Consider the following 16420-nt stretch of genomic DNA (forward strand, 5'->3'; position numbering starts at 1 on the left):
CTGTTATTAGCCATGCAACCTGAGAAAGTCATTTAATCTAAAACATAGTATCTCCCTCTAAACCAGGGGTCAGCAGACCGCAGCCTGCAGACCAAGTCTAGCCTGCTGCCTGCTTTTGTACAGCCTGAGGGCTGAGGCTAGTTCTTACCATTTTCAAATGGGTAGAGGGAAATAATATTTTACCACATAAGAAAATTATATGAAATTCAAACTTCAGTGTCTATAAATAAAATTTATCAGAACACCACTCCCATTCATTTACAAATGTTCCATGACTGCTTTTATGCTACAACAGCAGAGGGAGTGGCTGTGATGGGCTATACGGCCCTCAAAGTCTAATGTATTGATTATCTGGCCCTTTTCAGAAAAAGTTGGAAGAGCCCAGCTCTAAATATGAGGGTCACGTGCTGGCTAGATAGGACATTCAGGCAAGACAGTACGATTAAAATGCAGCGCAAAAAGACAAACAGCAATGGATCTATAAAAAAGGTTATTTTATAAGGGGCTATTCTGTAGCTTTGCAGTGGTTTTAATGCAAAAGCTATCCTGTAACTTTTGCTTATAATGGTGAGACTAGGGCCTGTCTCCTCCCACGGCACAGCTCCGCCCCTCACACTTTGCCTGTGTTCCCAGACCCCCATGGCATGGATGCATCGAGTCCTTTGCCCTCACATTGCTCAGGACAGGTTCAGTCACACCCAGGTTCTAGTCCCGGTCTGGCAGGTGTTAACCATGCACGCATATACAGCTCTCTTCACGTCTTGTGCTTGGTTTTTAAATGAAGGGTGGACGGTGTTCCTCGGAGGGTTAGATGAGATGTGTGGGTGCCCCTGGTACACGAAGTCCGTTGATGAGTGTGGTGATTGAATCGGAGCCCCACTTGACCTGTGATGCAGTTGGGGCAGGGGTCAGTTGATAAAGAAAGCACCTCTGTTTCCTCCAGAGGAGGGAGGGAGAGACAGAGGTTCAGAGGATGGAGAGGATGCCAGGGTCAAGTCAGCACGGCAGAGATGGACGTGTCCTCAGTGAAAGCTAGGGTCGGGGGCAGAAGTTAGGTCTGCAGGCAGGTGGCCTTGCTGAAGGCTCCTGAATGAGAGGCCCTCAGTCGTTGGTGCCACTGGATGTCACAGCCCCAGCACACAGAGAGCGCAGAGGCCCCGTGTAGCACGGGAGAGAAGCCTCTGCTGTCACTAAGCAGGCGGTCCCAGAGGGAAGGAGGCAGCGGAGCCGTGGCGGGAGGCGTGCTCCCCAAAGGAGGGCAGGAGGGCAGAGGCCAGGAAGGCAGTGAGTGTCCCGCTGGAGGAGTTGCTTCAGCAGGGGATGGATCCCCCTCCACGCCCCTGTCGGGCTCCCCTTCCCGCAGGCACGCGCTGTTGAGAGCCTTTCCCGAAGGGAGGCTGGCCGGCCTCCCCTCGAGTTGGGGAGTGGGGGTGCTGGCCTTGCCTTTTCCTGGGAACATTTGGATGGGGTTAATCACGGGCCTGAGAGAAATACTGCCTTCAGACCCATAAGGCTGTGTTAGTTTGACATAATTAGGAAGCTGTAATTTTTTCCATAACGTAGAGCTCAGACTTTATTGACCCATTTAACTTTTTAAAATAATGACATTTTACTAGAGCAGAACAGCATGCAATCTAGGTAGCCTCTGGCGGGATCTCTTGAATGATTTTAATTAAAAATGATTTCTCCACTTCTTTTCCCCATATCCTGGTAACAGAACAGTACCACTTGGGGGAAAAACTTTCTTGGTTTCTGTTGTTGTTTCTAATAGAAGAATCATACTGTCAGTTTCCAATTTAAAAGGTTAATACTATAATCTGTCTTAAAGGAACATCGCCTTTTAGCTGAGTAATCAGTTTTATCAGATTAACCTTCAGACCTTGTCAGTGTCGCTGAGCGGAGTTTCGTTAAGTTAAACTGGAGGAGGAGGATGTTAACCTCTTGTCCTTGGACTTAGCCGTTTATGGGTCTGCTCGGTCCACGGGTGCACACCCACTAGGAGCTGGGTGCCTTCCTTGTTTATTTGTCCCTGACCCCTTAACCTCTGTTTCTAGCGAGGCAGTTTCTATGAAGGACGCCCTGGACCGCTTCGCCCTGCTCTGCTCTGCTCAGGGCGGGCCCCTCTTCTCGCTACCCACTGCCCCGGAAAACGTGGGCGCTGGGCTTGGATGGGGAGGCGCCGCCCCAAGGAGGGGGGAGACCGGCCTGAGGTCGGCCCTGCAAAGAACCCCAGGCTTACTCCTCCCTCTTCGCTTGGGGGCGGTGGGAGGGGCTGTTGTCAGGATGGACGTGTCTCCCACCCCTCTGTGCCTTGACTTTTCCAGGGAAGGCTCTGGATGGGAGTGCCAACAGGTCTGGAGGTGGGGGTCGAATCAACTCGGGCGGTCGCTGTGAGTCCAGCCTCTTCGGGTCGCCTCATGTGTTAAGGGAGGTTGTTCCGGAAGTGTTTGGGTACAGATGCATTGATTTATCAGCCTACTAAATCCCAGGTGTGATGGGGTACAGTAGTGAACAAACATCCCCGCCTTTACGGAACCTATGTTTTGGAGAAGATAGAGAAGAAACAAAATAAATGAGTAAAAACGATACATACAGGATGTTAGAGCAGGATAAATGCTTTGGTGGAGAGAGAAGGGAAAACAGGTGGAAAATGTCAGGGAGGAAACCGTTTAATAAAGGGACTGGGAAGGCCTCACTAAGGGGGGTCACTGCATGACCACCTCAAAGAAGTAGGCAGTCAGTTTATACAGGCATCCGGGCAGAGAACATTCCAGAAGGAGAAAACATCCAGCCAGCGGAAAGGTCCTGATGTGAGAGCATGTCCAGCAGGTGCATGGAGCAGTGAGGGGCTGGGTGGCTGGAGCAGGGGGCAGGGGTAGGTGGAGGACGAGCTCAGAGAGAGCAGGGGCCAGATCTTGTGAGGCGTCTTAAGGCTCGTGCAGTGCCTGGAAGGACCTTGGCTTCTGCTCTCAGGTGGGCAGCACTGGACGGTCTGCACAGGGTTGATGGGATCTGACTGACTTTGTAACAGATGCGCAAGGCTCGTGAGTTCAGTAAACTGAGCAGGGACGGGGCAGAAGCAGCAGAGCAGCTGGGAGGCTGCAGTTGCCATCCAGGCCAGGGCCGTCGATGGCACGGGCCAGAGGGGTTAGCGGTGGGTGTGGTGACGAGAGGTCAGCTCTGGAAATAATTTGAAGGTAGAGCCGGCTAAATTTGTTGATGGGTTAGAGGTGAGCTGGGAGAGTAAAGAGGCGCCAGGACAACCTGAGGTTTGGGCCCCGAGCAGCTGGAAGGAAGGGGATTGCCGCCAAGGCAGGTGGGAGGCTGTGGCAGGAGCGGGTTTGGGGCATATTCATATAAACATTCTGAATGGAGGTGTGGAGCCGGCAGTTAGATATATGTGCTTCAAGTTCAAGAGAGGTTCAGGCAGAAGGTGGAAAGTTGGAAATTGTCCATGTAAAACCGCTGTATGTGCTGACAAAAAAAAGCCACGAGCCTAGACAGCCTCACCAAGGGGGCAGTGTAGGGAGCAGAGAGGTTCAGGGATGAGCCGTGAACTCTTCATCATTAAATGGTCAGACCAGAAGGCCTGAGAACAGACAGCAGCCGGGGAGGTGGGTGGGGACAGGAGGGTGCCTTTGGGGAGGACACAGGACCGCCGATCGGGCCAGGGGAGCCATCAGCTCCCTCCAATCTGTAGAAAGTAATGGGGGGAGGGCTGAGCCCTGCCTGGTGGGGTCATCAGTGACCTTGGGGAGTGAGGACAACAGAGCCTGTTTGGATCAGGTCAGGGGAGAACGGCCGGGACAATGGGGACAGGGGCTGTAAGCTTCTCAGAGACGTTTTATTGTGAAGAGGGGAGGAGTTGGGCAGTAGCTGATAGGAGGCATGGATTTGAGAGGTTTGGTTTGGTTTGGTTTTTTATGGCTGCACTTGTGGCATATGGAAGTTCCCGAGCCAGGGACTGAATCCAAGCCACAGCTGCAACCTAGGCCACAGCTGCAGCGACGCCCAATCCTTTAACCCTCTGTGCCAGGCCGGGGATTGAACCCACAACTCCACAGTGACCCAAGTGGGTTAAGTCGGATTCTTAACCCACTGCGCCACAGTGGGAAGTGCTGGTTTTTGTTTTTTAAGTTGGGAGAAATAGGAGCAGGTTTGTATGAGGCTAGGAACATCCAGTAGACAGGGAGAGGTGGTTTTATTAGGAACCACTATTAGTGTAGTGTTCACTGTATGGCAGACACTGTCTAAGCCCCGGGTCCGCATAGTCATTCTTCTAGGGCTGATGGTGCTTGAAAGCCAAAGAACTGCCACGGCCCACCCGGCGCCCAGGTGGGAGGGGGCCAACTTGGAAGTGGACGCTTCATCCTTGGTCTCTGGGAAGAAGGCACAGTCTCTGGGCCCCTAGGAAGCGGGGTGGGGAGGTGGGAGTGAGAGCTTGGAGGAGTTCTTGGAAACAGGGAGCTCAGCTATCACTGATGCTGCCGGCGGGGCTGGGGGTGTTGGGGGTTTGAGGAGCAAGGAGGCACGGAGCCGCGGTCTAGGACAGTGGGAGAGTATCTGCTTCCTGCCTGATCCTAAGCCCGCAGCCCACTAACTCCTGGTCCTCTGCACAGCGCCCGTCTCCTTCCTCGTGGTCTCTCGCTCCAAATGGCCCTTCTCTCGTTGCCTCACTGCCACCATCCCTCCCGGAGCCAGACTCTTCCCATGGCCCTCAGATGATCAGGATGAAGGGGTCAGATCAGTTAAACAAGACCCAGACAACCAAGTATTTTTTGTGTCCATCTCATGCAAGCCGCCTGTTCTTAGAGTTTGTAGACCTCACCGGTGTCCGGTTATCAGGCCGCCGTGAACATCAGTAGCCTCAGCCCCGCGTCAGCCATGTGGCCGCTGTACCGTATGTCCAGTGACTTCCCTTTCCTCTTCTTAGACTGTAGAACTTCAGACAGCCCTCCTTTATTACTTGAGCTATCCTTTAGTTTCTCTAGATTTTGTCACAAAATGGTTAGAAGACCATTTGCCCTGGTTTCTTTTTGAAAACCGAGTGTTGAACACGGAACATTTAGTCTCGAGAGCATCCCTCTGTCCCTTTAAACTGCATTCTAAGGACAAGTGCTGAGAGTGGCCTCTTTCTTTCTTATTTCTAGTTCTTTCTCCTCCTCCTTCTGTGGCTTTTGTTTCTATTATTGTCCCTTGCTCCCCCAGGCCCCTGAACTCAGGGTCTGATGATGCTTTGCCTCCGAAGTCTGTTCTGTTCCTGACAGTTTTTACGTCTCAGATCCCTCGCCCCTTTTCAGTCGTGCCGTGCGTGCTCTGCCAGTGCTCCTGTCTCAAATCTCAGTTCCACAGAAACACATCAGCCCGCGGAGATGAACCAGGCAGGATTCTCTGTCTGATTTTGAGACCCCGTCGCCTGATCAACCCCCTCTATTCCAGCTAATGTGATGTGGGCCGCGTTTATCTTCATCGAGCTCTGCCTTTCCATTGGCTACAGAAGAAAACGCCTTCAACCAGCGCTGAAGGCCCACCAAGAACTCATCGCTTCTGCCTCGCCTGGGCTCCGGCCAAACCCAACCACCGACTGTTCTCTAGACAGGCTCTCGCTGTCCTGATCACGTCCTTTCTCCTTCAGAGTGTCCGCTCTCATCTCCCCGTAGCCACTTCCCAGCTTTCAAGATTTAGTTCATAAATCACCTTCCCTCCCGTTAGCTAATAGGAAATAAGCACCCTCTCTTCTGAGCTCTCTGGCCTTTTACAACACAGGTGGTGCCTCGAGTGGTGGTTAAGAGCGTGGAGCCGGGATGCCTTGGTTCAGATCTTAGCTCTGCTAATTACTAGCTGTGTGACCTTGGCAAGTTACCTAACCTCTCTGTGCCTCAGTTGTTTCATGTGTCAAATGGGGATTATAATGGTATTCACCTCATAGAATCTTGATAATTAAGTGTGTAAATACATGTGAAGTGCTTAGAACAGTGAGTCAGTGTTGGTGTCAATGCCTGGCAAGTGTCCTGTGACCATCACCTTGTTTGTGGTGTAGGGACTGTCCCTAACCCCAGAGATGCCACTGCTGGGATCTAGTTTATTGAGAGCAGGGCTGGATTTGCTCATATCCATAGCCCAGACATTAGCAGTTTGATTTCATAATGGGTATTGGACATTGTACTGTGTGCCAGGTGCTACACGTGCTCATATTTAATATTTATAGCAAAAGCGAGATTGTGGTCTTTAACTTGTGTCCATACCGTTTCACTAACTTTTGAATAGTCTAAAATAATTTGCATTTACGTTATTCTCTCTCCTTCTGTGTCCTCAGGAAGTACTAACTGCATATTAATAGGTAGAATGTCATCAGTATTTTGTAATTTTGAACCTGCCCTCTCTTAACATACTAACCAACCAAATAATTTTTAGGGAGTTCCCATCGTGGCTCAGCAGAAACAAATCTGACTAGCACCCATGAGGACACAGGTTTGATCCCCAGCCTCGCTCAGCGGGTTAAGGCTCTGGCGTTGCCATGAGCTGTGGTGTGGGTCACAGACGCAGCTCCAATCTGACTGGCATAGGCTGGCAGCTATGTCTCTGATTCAACCCCTAGCCTGGGAACCTCCATATGCTGCAGGTGCAGCTCTAAAAAGACAAATAATAATAATAATTTTTAAGAGCCTATTCCTTTAAATTTCTGAATAAACATGTTCCTCTGGTTTTTTTCCTCCTTTCTCCCTTAAATAAATGAACTCATCCAAATCTATACCTAATATAGTTTCCTTTAATTGAATCCAATATTTAGATAAATTGAGGTCTGTAATAAGATTATCCCTCTGTACATCATAAAGGAAATAAAATTAAAGTTGGAAGAAGTTATATATGCATGTCCTATGAAAATATAGTTTTAGAATTATTTACCAGATGGTTAACCTTTTCAAAATAGTAATTTTGTTATTGAGATACTTAATCTGGGCTACATCACTGGCAGGCGCTCATTACATTTGATGAATATGTTTCAAATGCCAATTATTTAGCTAGTGCTATTCATAAAATATCACGGAAGGACCAGAGTTTGGACCGTCCTGGAGGTCGCTCCGTCTCCTCATGTCATGGCCTACGCTTTGCGCGCCGTCTCTGGCCCTGCGCCTTATCCCCCTCCTTCCGCACCCACGCCTGCCTCTGGGCTCTGTGTCCTGGGCTCCTCATTTACGCAGCTCCGCGTCAGCCCCTTTCACCAACGAGACCTCTCTCAGGTCTGTCAGGCCTTCTGGTCCCCCTGACGTGGCCTCGCCCAGGCTCTCTTCATCTGTTCCGGGTGCTCAGTGCCTGCCCTCTTAGCTGTGGTCTGATTTCTTCTGCTTCCAGGGCGGCCGCCGAGAGGACCCCCTGCGAAGTGCAGCTCCCCCTGTGTAAAAGCCTCCAGTGGCCACGCCAGCCGGCAGTCCCAGCTTCTCTGCTACAGGGACTCCTTTCCAGTCGACGGTGGCCTATTTGTATTTGCATGAGCATTGTATTTGGGGAAAACCTGTTGATAACTGGAGAAATAGCTATTGCAGGTTCCGTAACAACTTTAAATAAACGTGTACTTTTCAGAGCACCACCTGCGTTCCTTTGAAAAATAGTGCACACAGATGCTGGGCGTGTTAGTATGGAGATGCAGACCGGGCACCCGTGGCACGCTGCCCCTTGGAATGAACCAGGAGGTCCCAGAGGTCACAGCTGGGTGCTCGGTTTGCAGGGACCATCTGGATTACCTCTGTTTCCCTTCCCTCTCAGGTGTGTCCTGTGGCAGGTCACACGTTCTCTGGTCATTCTGGCTGCCACCCACCGTGGGGCTTGCAGGTCTTCTCCCGCTGTCCCCTGTGCAGCACCTCCCCTGCCCGAACCGACCCCTCCCTCCTTGGGTCCCACGTTCGCTTTCCGGACCCCGTGCCCCCTGGTCTGTGCGTGGTACCCTCTGTGGGGCCAGAATGAGCCTTGCCTACTTTGAGCTCCCAACCCTGCCGCAGCGCCTGACATGTGGGGATTAGTAAACAAGTGAGCGAATGAGTGTGTCACCAGGATTAACAAGGAGATAAAATACATATGAGGCCCTGAGAATAGTGTCTGGCACGTGCTAAGTGCTCAGCTGCCGTTAGCACACCTACTGAGTGTGGGACGGCATGTGAGGGGATCGGGCGACAGAAATGAAGGAGGCAGAGTCCTGCTCCCACGAAGCTGCCTTCTCCTGGGAGGAGTCGGGCGTTCATGATCCAGAGCATCTGCAAGTGCCGGGCAGTCGGAGCCGGTGGGAGGAGAGGCGAGCTCGGGCCCGGGCCTCACGGAGCAGAGTGCAGAGGGCGGCCGCAGCGCAAGAGCCGCTGCGTCCCCGTGCAGCACGGGCCTTCGCTGAGGGCGCTGGGGAGGTGGCTCTGAGCGGAGCTGCACGGCAGGGACTGGGTGGGCATCTGGGGGTGAGGATCCAGGCTGCGGGAGGCTGTGCGGATGGTGGGGAGCAGGGAGGCCCGTGCGACTGGAGTGCAGTGATGGAGGGCGAGAGGGAGAAGTGTGCTCACTGCTGGGGGTGGGAATATCAGGACTTTGTTTCTTCTGTTTTGTTTTTTGCTTTTTAGGTCCACACCCATGGCATGTGAAAGTTCCCAGGCTAAGGATCGAATCAGAGCTACCTAGAGCTGCTGGCCTACCCCACAGCAACACAGGATCCAAGCCGTGCCTGTGACCTACACCACGGCGCATGGCAATGTCGGATCCTTAACCTACTGAGTGAGGCCAGGGGTCGAACCCACTCCTCATGGATCCTAGTTGGGCTTGTTACTGCTGAGCCCCAACGGGAACTCCAGGACTTTGTGTTTTATTCTCAGTCGGAATGAGATTGGGTGGCTAGTGGGGCTGGCAGGGAAGATGGAATGATTATCTCCGGTTGCTTTTACCTCGGTGTTTTGTGGTTCTTCATTCCAGCCCGAGCATCCAGAGTGTCTGAGCACTGTTAATGGTAACGCTGCCGCACCAGCCCGCATCTTACAAAGATGAGCGAGGTGATAAAACTGCCACACCTGGAGCTTCGGGTGCAGCGTTACTGATAGTGAACACCCTTACTGGTCCAGTGACTTGAGTTTTTAACTTCGTATCAGGGGAGATGACCTGGGTCTAAAAGCTCTTGCATTGTGGGTTTTGAGGACTGCTTGTCAACGTGGGCAGGTGGCAGCCTGGATGGACCAGCATCCTCTGTGCAGCCCGCCCGGGCTTCAGTCGGTGTGCTGGGGGACCCCGTTGTCCTCAAAGTCAGAGCCCACACCCTTCACAAGGCCTGTGTGCTCGGGCCCTGCCTCCTCTCCACGCCCGCCTCGGTCCCTGCGGCCTGGCCTGCCCCAGTGTGGTCTGCAGGCAGTGTGTTCTACCTGGCGGCCTTCGTAGGCGGTGGTCCCACTGTCTAGAGTGTTCGCCCCCCTCCTAGCCCGCCAGTTCCTCCTCCTCCTCAAGTCCCCACGTAACGGTCCCTTCAGCAGACAGGTTGGTTCTTCCCTCACCCCGCCCCCCGCCTGGCTCCACGTGCGGTCATTGCCACTGCCTTTCGCTTTTGCCCCCTCTCTCTCGCTGTAGCCACACCATGTCTGAATACGGGCGAATGACGGACACGGAGCGAGACCAGATAGACCAGGATGCTCAGACGTTCATGAGGACCTGCTCAGAGGCCATCCAGCAGCTGCGAGCCCAAGGTCAGTGCCCCGAGACGCAGGCACAGCCCCAACTCCATGAAGCACCCACGGGATGCATACGGCACAGCCGGGAAGCTCCTCGGTGTCCTTAGAGAGCTGGGTTTCAGAACCGCGGAAGTCTTCTCTCCCTGACTGGTGTTGTAACCTGAGCTGTTAAAAGTAGTGAAGAGGCCGTGATTCGAGTTAAATAGCAAGGACCTCTCCTGACAGAACCAAAAGTTTCCCAAGGGGCCAGGGGCGGAGAGGGTGGATGGGGTGGAAGCGTGGGCAGGCCTGCCTGCGCCCTGGGTGCCCCGACGGGGTCAGCGGTTGAAGGTGCATGAGGAGGACGCAGGAAGGTGCTCTCTGCTTTGAGTGTCACAGTTGGCGAGTCAACCACTTGTGTGCCCAGCCTGGCTCCACCCTCTCTGACCACATGGCCTTGGCAAGTCACTTAACCACCCCTGAGTCTCAGTCTCTTCGTCTCTGAAATGGAGCCAGTGCTGTGGTTATCTCAGAGGGTTGTTATGAGAACTGCATTCCCAGGACCCTAGAACCACGGCTAGGATGAGGGTTATTCTCATCCCTTCACTTGCCCTGCTGTGTAATTCTTGTTAAGGCACTGAGATAGTTATGCATCTTCCTTGCTGCCGCTTCTTTGTTTTGTTTTGTTTTGTTTTTTAGGGCCGCTCTTGTGGCATGTGGAAGTTCCCAGGCTAGGGGTCGAATTGGAGCTACAGCTGCTGGCCGTAGCCACAGCAACTCGGAATCCGAGCCACATCTGGCTTCTTTTTTTTTTTTGTCTTTTTGCTATTTCTTTGGGCCGCTCCCGCAGCATATGGAGGTTCCCAGGCTGGGGTCGAATCGGAGCTGTAGCCACCGGCCTACGCCAGAGCCACAGCAATGCAGGATCCGAGCCGCGTCTGCAACCTACACCACAGCTCACAGCAACGCCAGATCGTTAACCCACTGAGCAAGGGCAGGGACCGAACCCACAACCTCATGGTTCCTAGTCGGATTCGTTAACCACTGCGCCACGACGAGAACTCCTGGCTTCTTTTTTAATGTGCTCAGACAGACACAGATTGTGTTAACATAGCATTGAGTTCAGGTGGCCAGATGCTGCTGTGCTTGACACAGATGTCTGTTTGGGAAGCTTCCATTAGGACCCTGATGGACCACCTGAAGAGTCTGATGAAAGCTCCTGCCCGAAGAATGTACATACACACACAATTCTGTGTATAATTTCATAGGTCTGCTGAATTCCTCCCCTGCATCTCGGGTTCAGCAGCCCTGTGGTGAAAGTGAGTCAGTGCTCCATTTGGCAGCACATATGCTAAAATTGGAACGACACAGAGACGACTGGCACGGCCTCTGCCCAAGGGTGACATGCAAGTTACTGAAGTGTTCCATATTTTTTTAATAAAAAGAATGTATATACGTGTATGATGGAGTCCCTTTGCTGCACAGCAGAAATTGGCACAACTTTGTAAATCAACTATAATTCTTTTAAAAAAAATCGTGCTCTTTGCCCTTAAAGACATTCATTGAGATGACCTAGTAAATACATGAACATTTAATCCAACGAGGAATTCAGTACCAAACCCTGTGACCTTGGGCCACTTGTTGACTCTGAACCTTAGCATCTCTGTGAGTAAAACAGGCATAATCATAATTGCCTTTTGGATTATTTGGATCACTAGCAATAATTTCTGTAAAGTACCAGCAGCCTGCACACGGTGGGTTTCAGTCTCGTAAATGTGAGCTGTCCTACCAATAACCAGCTCGGGTTCTAGGAAGAGGTGATGGTTCACAGAAGAAAGGCGTCCCTGGAGTTCCCGCCGTGGCTCAGTGGCAACGAACCAGACTGGTATCCACTAGCATTCAGGGACTCAGGTTCCAGCCCTGGCCCTGCTCAGTGGGTTAAGGTCCGGCATTGCCGAGAGCTGTGGTGTCGGTCGCAGACATGGCTCAGATCTGGCATTGCTGTGGCTGTGGTGGAGACCGGCAGCTACAGCTCTGATTCGATGCCTAGCCTGGGAACCTCCATATGCCATAGGTTTGGCCCTAAAAAGACAACAACAACAACCCCAAAAAGGCGTCCTCACAGCTCGGGAGTCAAGGTTTTCTGGAGAAGGAGGTTTGACTCGATGTCTAAGGGAATGAGTGGCTGAGAGGAGAGGCCAGAAGGTTCCAAACTGAAAGAGAGCCCAGACAGGCAGGCAGGGCGGCTGTGCTTTGAGTTTGATTCGAAGGTCAGCCTGAGCCTCGGAGGCTGTCAGCAGAAACGGGGTCGGCACCTAGGGAGCGGGCCGCCTCAGATACGGTCCCGCCGTGCTGTCATCCACCCCGAATTCCTCGACTGTGGTTTTCCTGCAGATTTAATCTTTTACTCCTGCAAAGCCTAATAAATCTTAATGCAATGTCATTTGACGCAAGACTAGTTTTGTAGCTGTATTTTTAAGACTACGTCTCATAAAGAAACGGCTGTGAGGCCGCTGATGATTGTTCTGCAGGGTGACTGGTACGAAGCCCTGAACACTCTCCTTCCGTTGCAGCCCACAAGGAGGTGCCTTCCCAGCAAGTGAAGGAGCACAGGAGTGCCGTTCTGGACTTCATCGAAGATTACTTAAAAAGTATCTCCATTTCCCTCTCTCTCTCTTTTAAGTATTTCGTTTTACCTTAAAGGTCAGATGTAGCGTTTCACACTAGAGGGGGCCCAGCATTAGCTTTGCTGGCGATAGCTTTAGGTGTTGGGTCTCACTGGGTTTAATGATTCCTTTGCCTGAGCAGCAGTTTCTAATGGTGTCTGGTCTGGTGTTTTCCCCTGGACAGGAGTCTGTAAGCTCTACTCCGAACAGAGAGCCATCCGAGTTAAGCGAGTGGTGGACAAGAAAAGACTGTAAGTATCGCCTCTGCGGATGCGCCTCATTCATGACAGTGGCCATAATACAGCAACGAAAGTTTCTAGAGCCCGAGGCTTTACAGCCTGCCCCGCTTGGACTTGCTCGTGAAAGGCCGGGGCCGGTGCTCGAGGAGCCCCCTCCGTGTGTGCCGGGCCCCTGCGAGGCACGGCCCAGCTCCCGGTAGCCCACGAGGCAGGACGGTTGTCTCCCTCGACCCTCAGGCGGGACCTCGGGCAGCTCGCCAAGGCCCACAGCCAGGAGGCGGCAGAATTGGGATCTGAGCCCACGCCTTTGGTCCAGAATTCATGCTCTCACTCATCCCGTCCAATTAAATAACCTTGTGCGCCTGGCACGGGTTTAACGGTCTCACCGCGGACCCTCTGACCCCCACACCCCTCCTCACCGCCCCTGAGGGACGAGCTGGAGCGCAGGGAGGCCTTGGGTCATGGGCACACACAGCTCCCTTGCGATGCCTGTGGAGCCCCACGCCTGTTTAGTGTGGGCGCTGTCACAAACCCGCTTTGCAGGCGAGGACACCAGAGCTGCCGCAGGTTAAATGACTGGCACCAGGCCACACGGCCAGGCAGTAGCAGAGCCATCCTCTGCATTTCCTGAGCGCCGGTGTCTAGAGCACAGGACAGGGTCCTCTGAGAAGCCTCCCTTGCGGCAGCTCAGCCAGCCTGCAACTGGGTTCCCGAAGGAAGACGGGTGCTAGGGCCCGGCTCCAGCTCTTGCTCACGGCTCTGCTAGCTTTGGCAAGATTTCGGGGTGTTCTTTCAGAGGGTGACATTACACGCTCCTTTAGGCCAGGTTTGCTTCATTCTTACTGTGGCCGGCTCCCCAACACCACGCTCAGCCTAGGGGGGTGCCTCTGGGGCTCAGCATATCGTCCCGCTCGGCTGAAAGAGAAAAAGAGACTTATCAGTATCCCATTTTATAGAGGCTCAGGGAATTTAGGTCACTTGCCTGCCTCCACGGCTGAACTGAGAGTTGAATGTGGTTAACCAGGACAGGCTTCTCAGACAGTGGGCTTTGTGCTGGCTGTTGAAAGAAAGTAATCCAGGTAAGTGACTAGAGAGGAAGCAGCACCCAGGCTCGGGCAGGAGTGCAGGCAGAGCCTTGGCCCAAGAAAGCGGAGGCTCTGTGCTGTGGGCTTCACCATCAAGAGGCTGGGTGGTCGCTGGATCTCACGCTCTCCAGAGGCAGCTGCCTTATCCCGGCTGGACCCTGGCCCTGGAGACTGAACAGGGGCCTCGAGTAAAGCAAGAAGGGCCTTTCTGCTGCCTTCTCAGGGCCTGGTGCTCAGCAGAGGTTTGGACGAATTGCGATCAGTCTGATGGGAATCGTTCTCCTTCAGGCAGTGAGGTTCAGCCTCGTCTCCTGTCAGATAGCTGCCCTGTGCCAAGTACCTTAGCGAAGGGCCTTGAGGGACGTAAGGCCCTTCTAGTCCAGGGCAGTCCAGCCTCCCTTCTAGTTCTTCGGCGTCCTTGCCCCGGAAGGCACCCACCTAAGACACACGTATCATTTTATCTCTCCCTTGCTCCAGTGTCTTACCGAGGCCAAGCTTCATAGCGGACACTCTGGACCCATAGCTGTTTGTTTCGTAGTTGGTCTCTGTGGATTTACGGTCCGGCCATACCTGACTACTTTGTGTTCTGAAGAGGCCTTGTTCTCTGAAGTTCTTAGGCCTTAATCCTTGCCGGTTTCTCTGTTCAGAATGTCTTCACATGTATACTTAGATTCTCCGCCCCCTCTCGCCCGTTCACGTGGCAAACTCCTCTTTATGCTTCCAGCCCCAGTTAAGATGCCACCTGCTCTTTAAGGACTTTCCCAGTTTCTGCAGGAGTGTTCGTGGTTCCTGTCTGTGGCTCCTTGTGCATTGTCATGAGCAGGTGTGGCACTTCTACGCTTAGAAGCTGGCTGCTAGTACGCCCCTCAGCCCTCTGTGCAGCACAATACCTGCTCCAGCCTGCAGAAGCTGCTCAGGGAGGACTGTGGGATGCATGTGTGCATGAAGGAGTGAATGACAAGTTATTTGGCTCTAAATTTTTTCACTGTCGTGTTAGACTGGTGGGTTCTTTGTTTTGATTGGTAATGGTTATTGTTAAAAATCATTCTTATAAAATAGACTTGAGGGAGTTCCCGTCATGGCTCAGTGGTTAACGAATGCGACTAAGAACCATGAGGTTGCGGGTTGGATCCCTGGCCTTGCTCAGTGGGTTAAGGATCCGGCGTTGCCGTGAGCTGTGGTGTAGGTTGCAGACGTGGCTCGGATCCCGCGTTGCTGTGGCTGTGGTGTAGGCCGGCGGCTACAGCTCCGATTCGACCCCTAGCCTGGGAACCTCCATATGCCGTGGAAGCGGCCCAAGAAATGGCAAAAGACAAAAAAAAAAAAAAAAAAAAAAATTGAGAAACCCAAGGTCTCACCTTTTATGGCATTGTTGCTACTTGTTTTGTTCTTGGTAAAAGAAAAGCATATGTGTTAACAAAGGGGCAGGCTGATTGTTTTTATTTTAAATGTTTGACAGTCCTAAGAGGAAAGGTATTCTCGGCTGCATTCATCTTCATGGAATGGCGATATCACACCAACCTCTCCTGCCAAAGGGTTCTTATTCCAAACTAGCTGAGAAGGTCTTGCCCGTTAAGGCAGAAGTCGTCTCAACGGATTCTTCTGGATTTTTCCCTCCATGACTGTTTTCATAGAAGGACGGGACTGTTGCTAAATGTGACTCTTTTCACCCATCCTCTAGGCGCTGTACTATCTGAGTCGACAGTGGCACCTGCTGTTAGTTGCCTTGAGCTCGGGATGGTGGTCACTTTTGTTGGGGTCTCGTCTCTGTCCTTCCTCCTGCTATGAGACCGAGAGTCTGTTGAAGACAGGGACCGTTGTGTCTTTTATCTCTCTGCTCCCAGGGCCTTGATCGGAACCTGGCTCAAAGTAGGTGCTCAACTAATGGTTCTTGAATGAAGGAAGGAAAGGAACGCAGTCCTGCATTCGTGGCTCCTCAGGTCTACATAATGAGAGCTTATAAACTGAAAGGGTCGTGGGCAGTGTAGACGCACCATTGGCACAGTGACCGGTCATCTCATTACCGCCCTCATCTCCCTAAAGCACTAATATTTTGCTTATGATTTAAGTTGAAATAGCCAAGAGATGCCCTCCTGGGTATATAGTCTAATTGAAACCATCAGAAACATTTCTCCTTTCCAGAAAGTAATCGCCTTGTGTGTCATTGCCTCTCTTTTTCCTGGGGAGAGCTTTCACGTGGCAGTCTGGAAATTAAAACTAGCCTCTGATGTTCTTTGCCACTAGCTTCAAGCATTATCTCTGTGGAGGCACAGCAAACGGTACGCAAGTCCAGGAACAGATCCAGACTTAGCAAGTAGGCCTTTGTCTTCCAACTGCTGTTTCCCTCCTACCCACTGGGGGGCCATCTGGCCCTGGCTCCACCCAGGCTGTCTTCACAGCGCCCTGGGTCGGGCTGTCATTTGAGATCTCGCTTCCCCTCCTACAGGGAGGGTCTCGGAGTGGGACGCTCTGAGGCTCTTCCTGCCTCCAGCGAGATTTGAGAAGGAGAAACCTGACTGCGTCCGCGAGGCGTCGTTCCTTCTAACTGCGTAGGTTGTGGAGCAGCGCTTAGGAGGACTGGACAAGTTCCCTGTACCTTCTGGGTTTCTCACTGTAGCCTGAAGTTCATCATCAGAATATTATCACATCCCAGTGTTAGTCCTGCAGGATAATGTGAGAATTTCCTGAGATAGTCTGAGGAAATCCTGAGACCTAAATATGATAAGTGTTACTTGGTAAACCGATTCCGTAGCCAGACAGGT

At 52.4% G+C, this 16420-nt stretch overlaps 1 protein-coding gene and 1 non-coding gene across 29 annotated transcripts in view; both read left to right on the top strand.

The window, feature by feature from the left end:
- The window catches only part of STX18 (syntaxin 18), a 123476-nt gene that overhangs the window by 76514 nt on the left and 30542 nt on the right, over positions 1 to 16420 (top strand). For 25 of the 28 annotated variants that reach the window (XR_014813605.1, XR_014813606.1, XR_014813592.1 and 22 more), the window contains 3 exons: positions 9589 to 9704; positions 12242 to 12319; positions 12519 to 12585. The exons of 1 other annotated variant lie outside the window; for it this stretch is intronic. Coding sequence is in view for 7 of the 27 variants with exons in the window: in XM_021100996.2 (XP_020956655.1) it covers positions 9589 to 9704; positions 12242 to 12319; positions 12519 to 12585 (261 nt within the window). In the remaining 20 variants the exon portion in view is untranslated. Of the gene's footprint in view, positions 1 to 7353; positions 9705 to 12241; positions 12320 to 12518; positions 12586 to 16420 lie in introns of all 28 variants that reach the window. 2 more of the 28 variants (XM_084973825.1, XM_084973823.1) reach the window with 2 other exon arrangements.
- LOC146400302 (U6 spliceosomal RNA) lies at positions 10996 to 11102 on the top strand. The gene has a single exon (XR_014813913.1). It is a non-coding gene; the product is annotated as a U6 spliceosomal RNA (small nuclear RNA).

Source organism: Sus scrofa, chromosome 8 (genome assembly GCF_054392235.1).
Source record: "Sus scrofa isolate SSC_HxYL_T2T_F1_AM1 chromosome 8, Sscrofa_HxYL_maternal_Yorkshire_Landrace_v2.0, whole genome shotgun sequence".
Lineage (NCBI taxonomy): Eukaryota > Metazoa > Chordata > Mammalia > Artiodactyla > Suidae > Sus > Sus scrofa.